Source organism: Bos indicus, chromosome 19 (genome assembly GCF_029378745.1).
Source record: "Bos indicus isolate NIAB-ARS_2022 breed Sahiwal x Tharparkar chromosome 19, NIAB-ARS_B.indTharparkar_mat_pri_1.0, whole genome shotgun sequence".
Taxonomy (NCBI): Eukaryota; Metazoa; Chordata; class Mammalia; order Artiodactyla; family Bovidae; genus Bos; species Bos indicus.
In genome coordinates this window covers 57,017,879-57,023,878 of record NC_091778.1, presented here as the reverse complement: position 1 = coordinate 57,023,878, position 6,000 = coordinate 57,017,879, and the positions used below count along the sequence as shown (strand labels likewise).

Genomic DNA, 6,000 nt, shown 5'->3' with positions numbered 1-6,000 from the left:
GCCTTGCTGTCTGGCTGTATAACTCAGCCATTGTCCGGCCTGACCTTAGGCCCGGGGCTCAGAGGCCTCTGTCTGCCCCTGCTCTCCAGGCTCGGCCCTCCCTGGGGTGCACCTGAGCCACTGAGAACCCCCCGGGCGGCGGAGGCTGGCCTGGGAACACACCTTGTAGCCTCGGGAGCAAGTTCTCTGCCTTGAAATCAGCATGCAGGCGTCCCAAGCTGGGATGGGGTGGGGTGGGGGGTGGTCCTAGGGCCGCAGGGGGCCCTGGACCTTCCTGGGAGAGAGGCAGAGGCTCTACTGGGGCACAGAGCCCAGGGTCTCCCCAGCGTGGAGGCTGAGCCTGGTTCCAGCCACCCAGCTGGTGCAGAGATGTCAGGCAGCCTCTGAAGGAAGAGACAGGTCCTTTTAGGGAAGACATTCCCAGCTCCAGCCACACCCTGGGGTCGGTTCAGCCGCAGCCCTCATGAGCTGAGAAGGTGTGCGAATGAAAACAGCTCTCGTCTCAGACTTTGTTGCCCACGCCCAGGAGTCCTGCCCTGCTCTTGCGGAGCGTGAGGTCTGCGCTGAATCTTGGGCAGACACTCTCCGGCAGGTTCCAGAACTAGGCTATAGCAACAAGGATGAAAATAGCTGGTGGGCACCAGACCATCCAAAGCAGACACACGGGCAGCCAGAATGACTGTGGGGGTGTACCCCTCTGGGAGAAGCCACCTCTGGCTCTCCCTGCTCAGAACCTGGGAGTAGGGGGTGTGCAAAGGGTAGGCACCCTGTTTCAGCCTCCTTTTCCTGGGTCAGGGCTCTCCCGCCCAGTAGGAATCCTGGGACCAGGGCTTTGCTCCCTTCTCCTGCCTTTCAAGACCAGCTCAGGAAAGATGAGAAGTACGGGGAATTCTTGGTGGATGCAGAGAAGGTTGCTTCCCAGGCGGCTCAGTGGTAAAGAATCTGCCTGCCAATACAGGAGATGCGAGTTCGATCCCTGGGTCAGGAAGATCCCCTGGAGGAGGAAATGGTAACCTGCTCCAGTATTCTTGCCTGGAAAATCTCATGGACAGAGGAGCCTAGAGGGCTACAGTCCATGAGGTCACAAAGAGTGGGGCACAACTGAGCACGCACTCACGAGAGAAGGGTAGAAAAGGGAGTCGTTCAGAGACCAAACATTTATTGAACACCTACTATGTGCCAGGCACTGTCCCAGGAACCTGGGAGAGGAGGGGTCAGGGTAGCCTGGAACTGTCCAAGCTGCGGTTCCTTCTCCCAGAAACAAGGCCTGCAGGGGAACAGGGTCTGGGGGGCCTCCTCCCTGAGAGGTGGAAGGCCTTGGGTACAGAAGGTGGAGGCCTCTAGGAATGAGAAGGCTGGGGAATGTGTGGGGGTCTGAGGCTGGTGCCTTCTCTGGTTCAAACCAGGGGTGCAGAGAAGCAAGCTTCCCAGGAGCTGGGTCATCACCTCCTCTTGAGCACGGATATGCAGGACTTCTTGAGGGGCCCGATCTGCAAATGGGCATCTACACTCTCTAGGAAGAAGGCGGGCTTGAGCCTGCGTGTGAAGAGCCCCGCAAAGTGACTGTCCAGGCGGCTCTGAAAGGGGTCGACGGGGGAAGCCGGCGTGCCACTCCGGCGCCGGGAAGCCCTCAGCCTCCGTAGGAGGCTCATCTTGCCGTCCCGCACGGCGTAGAAAGCCAGGGCTCGGTCAGCGTATTCCAGGCAGATCCCCACGGTGGGCGAGAAGGGGTGCGGCAGGGGCGCCTCCTGCCCGTGGAACCAGACGGAGAAGCTGCGTCCGTTCCACTGCAGGCAGCAGGAGTAGGCATTGCGGCCGAGCCTGCCCCGGTCGTAGGGCTCTTGTGGGGAGAAGTCTTCGGCCATGACCCCCACGCTGACCCAGCCCTCGATGATCTCCACCTCCCAGTAGTAGGTGCCCCGGTCCAGGGCGCCCTCGCCCAGCACCTGCTCGCAGTGGGTGAAGCGGGTGGGCGACTCGGGGTAGTTAATAGGACACAGCACCCTCTTCACGCCCTTGGTTCCAAACAGCTGCAGGAACTTGTCGGCCGTGTCACTGTCCAAGTCCACGATGTAGGCAACTGCCCCCACGGACCGGAGAGAAACGCAGGGCTCAGGTCCAAGGTCAGGCAGGGCAGCCTTTCCCCGAGGGGCCCACCTCCCCCAAACACCTCTCCTGTCCTTTGCAACGGGCACAATTCAGCCATCACGGGGAGACCCCCGTGAGCTGACCTAGTTCACCCTCTGAACCGGGGACAGGAATCCCGGCCCATGGGCACTTAGGGCCCAGCCCAGCAGCCTTGGGAGAGCCCAGGTGAGCATCCTGGCGAGCCCAGGTGTCAACTTACACTTGAGGAAGTAATCCCTAGGAGCCTCACTCTCCAGGTTGTTGGTGCTGTCAGGGTCCTGGGACTCAGCGTCTGCTGCCAAAGAGGAGACAGACGGTGAGGGTCTCCTTAGCTGCCTGTGGCTGGGCTGCACAAGGCAACCCCGCTCTGAACCTATGATTGAAATCCTTCTCCTCCTCCTCCATCCTCCCAGCACCCCAGGCCACCTGGGGACAGGCACATGCCCAAATACGGTACCCTGTGTCCACACACATGCTGGTCCTCATTCTACGTCCCCTCCCCACCCCCGCCTTGCCCCATGTCCTCCCTGGGCTTCATCCCCTCTGAAGCTAGAGGGTGTGCCAGGACAGGCCCTCTCTGCCCCCCGGGCTGCGGCCAAAGGGGCTGACTCGTGATTACAGGGTGGTGGCTCGAGTCCCTGGCAGGGTTTGGGGTCCCACCCTGTGCTAGGCACAGTTTCCATCCTCCACTCCTGAGCGGGCACCGGGCCTGGGGCCCCATTCGGGGAGCCTGGGGAAGGGTGAGTCACTTGCGGGGGGTGCCCACCTTCCGTGCCCGGCTTCTGCAGCCCGTCTTCGTCACCGCCCAGCCCCCGCAGCTGCTCCCACTGGCTGGAACAGGCTGCAGCCAGGACGGCTCGCACCGCGCGCACAGCCTGGGAGGACTTGGTGAAGCTGAGCTCCTTCGGTGGTCCGGGCCCAGGGCCACACCCCTCCTCCAGGGCCAGCCGGAGTGCCAGGAGCTCCTGTGCCAAACAGATGCCCATTAAGGCTGAGCCGGCCGCAGCAGCTCCTCCGGGCAGGAGACAGACAGCTCCGCCAGGAGGCCGGCACAGCCATGAAGGCAGCCCCCCGCAGCCTCCTCCTGCAGCTTCGGTGCCCGCTGCACCCACGGAGCCGCCCTCACCTGCAGGAAGCTGACCGAGTCGGCTTCGGGGACCTGACTGAGGTTGTGGCGGGCCCTGCTGAGTCGGCTCCGCTGCTCCTCCTGCCGCCGCAGGTCGCCCTGGGAGCGGCCCAGCATGGTCGCCTCCCCCTCGTCGATGAAGCCCAGCACTTGGGTCTGAAACCCCTGCAGGACGGCCGCAGCCTCGGCAAACAGCCGGCTCACCCTCTCCCGCTCTGCCACGGCTGCGCTCTGCACAGGACAGTGGGGGGCAAGCAATGAGGACAGAGAACACCCCAAAGACGTTTTGGCCACCTTCTCAGACCCCCGCCTTCCCACCATGTCTTGTTGGGTGGGGGGGTGGACAGAGGCACAAGCCCGAACTGCCCTGGGTCTGTGCCAGGTCAGGGGGGAGATAGGCGTGCTCAGTGGAGCTGGGCCACACCCTGGGCACAGGTTTCTCTGGGGTGGAGGGTGCCATGCTGAAAGCTCACAGCGCTGGGAGCCTGCGGCAGGGGTGGATGGGGGCGGGGTTGGACAAGATCTGACCTTGATGAGGGCCACCGTGCGCCGGGACTGAGCAATGCCCGCGCCCAGCTCATCCATGCGGTCCTCCACGGCGCTCAGGACTTTGGGCTGCTCGGCCTGTGGACGACACCCTCGAGGAGAAAGGGGTCTGGAAGTAGTGTCCCAGGCCTCACCAAGGGGGAGGTGGGGGTGACCAGGAGTGGTATCTGGGTCCAGGTGGACTGGGAGTGGTTATGATATACCAGAGGGGCCTCAAGCCCAGGCTGGTGCCCTTTCGGAATGCCCTGGAGAGGGCAGGCTGGTGGGCCATGGGCTGCCTGCCTCCCCTCTTTGACTGGTGAGCAAGTCCAGGGCCCTCTGGGTTCTCCATGTTGCTCACTGTGATTTGAGAACTTCCCTCCGCAGGAAAGAAGCAGAAAGTGAGGAGGGGCCCTGCGCAAGGTCTGAGAATCACCGTCCCTCAAGAATCTGTGTCCCCAATCCAAGCCTGAAAAATGGGGATTCCGGGCAAATCCCCTGGGTCTTATGAGTCACCACTTCAGGCAGGAGAGACGGAAAATCCCAAGGCCAGAGGCGCCAAGACCAGGCCTGGGGCCAAAGGAAACTGGGGGCGGAGGTAACAGGGCTGGACAGCCAGTACATGCGCCCACCACCAGCCCCCGGAACAGCCGGACAGAGCGGTCTGTGTGCTCAGTCCACCCTCCGCCGCACTCCTGTCGTCTGCCACACCCATCCAGACCCTCAGCCCAGGCAGATCTGAGCGGGACAGGCGGGAGCCCGGCCAAGGCACCGGCCGCCCGCCGGGGACCCTGCGGACCCCACCAGGCTCCTTTAACCACCCTCCCACCATGGGCTCCGCCCCAGCCTCAAGTCTTCCAGCCCGATTTTTGCATCCTTTTCGAGTTCTCACTGGGTCCCTCCAACCCTCATTCTCATTCCGAAAAGAATGTCCCACAGCGAGCGGATGACGGTCAGGGCTGGAAGGCACCGCAGAGGTCTTCAGGTTAGAGAGGGGAATTAAGGATGGCAAAGCAATGAGGGGTCCTCGGCCGGCGCGCGAGCCCCATCACCCGCCCCAGCCCGCCCGCCGCGCCCGCGCCCTACCTCCTGGAGCGCGCGCTCCTGCTCCAGTGGCACGAGCTCGTGGCCCCGGTGCTCCTGGGCGGCGCAGGCCTCGCACAGGCACACGCGCTCGGCGCGGCAGTAGCGCTCGAGCGGCCGCAGGTGGCGCGGACACAGGCTCTCCTCCAGCCGGCGCAGCGGCGGCACCAGGCGGTGTCCGCGCAGCGCGGGGCTGCGCTCGTGCGGACCCAAGTGCGCGGGACAGAAGGACGCGAGGCAGGAGAGGCAGGAGAGCGCGGCGGGCAGGGCGGCGCCTTCGGGGCACGCATCGCATCGCACCGGCTCCTCGCCGGGCGGCCATGACTCGGGCGCGCAGGGAGCCGACGGCTCCGGGGCGCTGGGCGGCGCGCTGGGTGTTGCCGGCTCGGGGGCCGGGGCCGGGCCGGGGGCCGGGGCCGGGCAGGGGCTGGGGGCCGGGGCCGGGCAGGGGCCGGGCCCCGGGCCCGAGCCCTGGCGGAGCTGCAGCAGCTCGGACAGCGTGTGGTTCTTGCGGAGCTGGAGGCCGTCGGGGAAGGGTTCCTGGCACAGCGGGCAGCGTGCCGTGCCTCCGGGGCCGCCGGCGCCACCCGCTCCGCGGTGCGGCCAGAGCGTGCCCAGGCAGGCGAGGCAGAAGTTGTGGCCGCAGGGCAGTGTCACCGGCTCCCGGAGCGGCTCCAGGCAGATGGGGCAGCTGAAGGGTCCACTCCCGTCCATGGCTCCGCGGCCGCGGCGCACCGCCTGCGCCGCTCTCGCCTGGGAGGGACCCGGACCGTTGGCGACGCGGCGCCGCCCCCTGGGACAGAGGCCAAGGGTCCGGCCCCCGCCCGCCCCCAGCTCGGACCGCCCCCCAGCACAAAAGGCCGGCCTGTACCCTGCCCCGTCCCGGACAGCGTGGGGTGGCCTCTGGGCCCCAGTCTGACCCCTAGGGGCTCCTGGAGGAAAGGGCAGAGAGAGAGAGAGAGAGCAGAGAAGGCGACTGGAGGGGCCACACTGAAAGCAGGAGAGGAATTCACCCTTCTATGACCCGCGATGGGGGTCCACCCCATGGCCAGCCAGGGCCTCCAGAGGGGCTGGGCGACCGCACGGTGTCAGGCAGGCACCTTTGCGCTCCAGACCCCTCCGCAGCACCTTTAGCCAAG

At 65.5% G+C, this 6,000-nt stretch overlaps 1 protein-coding gene across 2 annotated transcripts; it reads right to left on the bottom strand.

Annotated features, from left to right (window-relative positions):
* Nucleotides 1-1,138: 1,138 nt before the first annotated feature.
* TRIM47 (tripartite motif containing 47) lies at nucleotides 1,139-5,645 on the bottom strand. 2 transcript variants are annotated; one of them, XM_019982298.2, is made up of 6 exons: nucleotides 4,865-5,645; nucleotides 3,782-3,877; nucleotides 3,254-3,484; nucleotides 2,894-3,092; nucleotides 2,348-2,422; nucleotides 1,139-2,080 (listed from the first exon to the last, which is right to left on the bottom strand). In XM_019982298.2, exons 1-6 carry the CDS (start codon nucleotides 5,573-5,575, stop codon nucleotides 1,443-1,445), a joined length of 1,950 nt encoding a protein of 649 aa, XP_019837857.2. In that variant the 5' UTR covers nucleotides 5,576-5,645; the 3' UTR covers nucleotides 1,139-1,442. The 2 variants fall into 2 exon arrangements, with proteins under 2 accessions (XP_019837857.2, XP_070630159.1); XM_070774058.1 differs by having other exon boundaries at nucleotides 2,348-2,419.
* Between the last annotated feature and the right edge of the window lie 355 nt (nucleotides 5,646-6,000).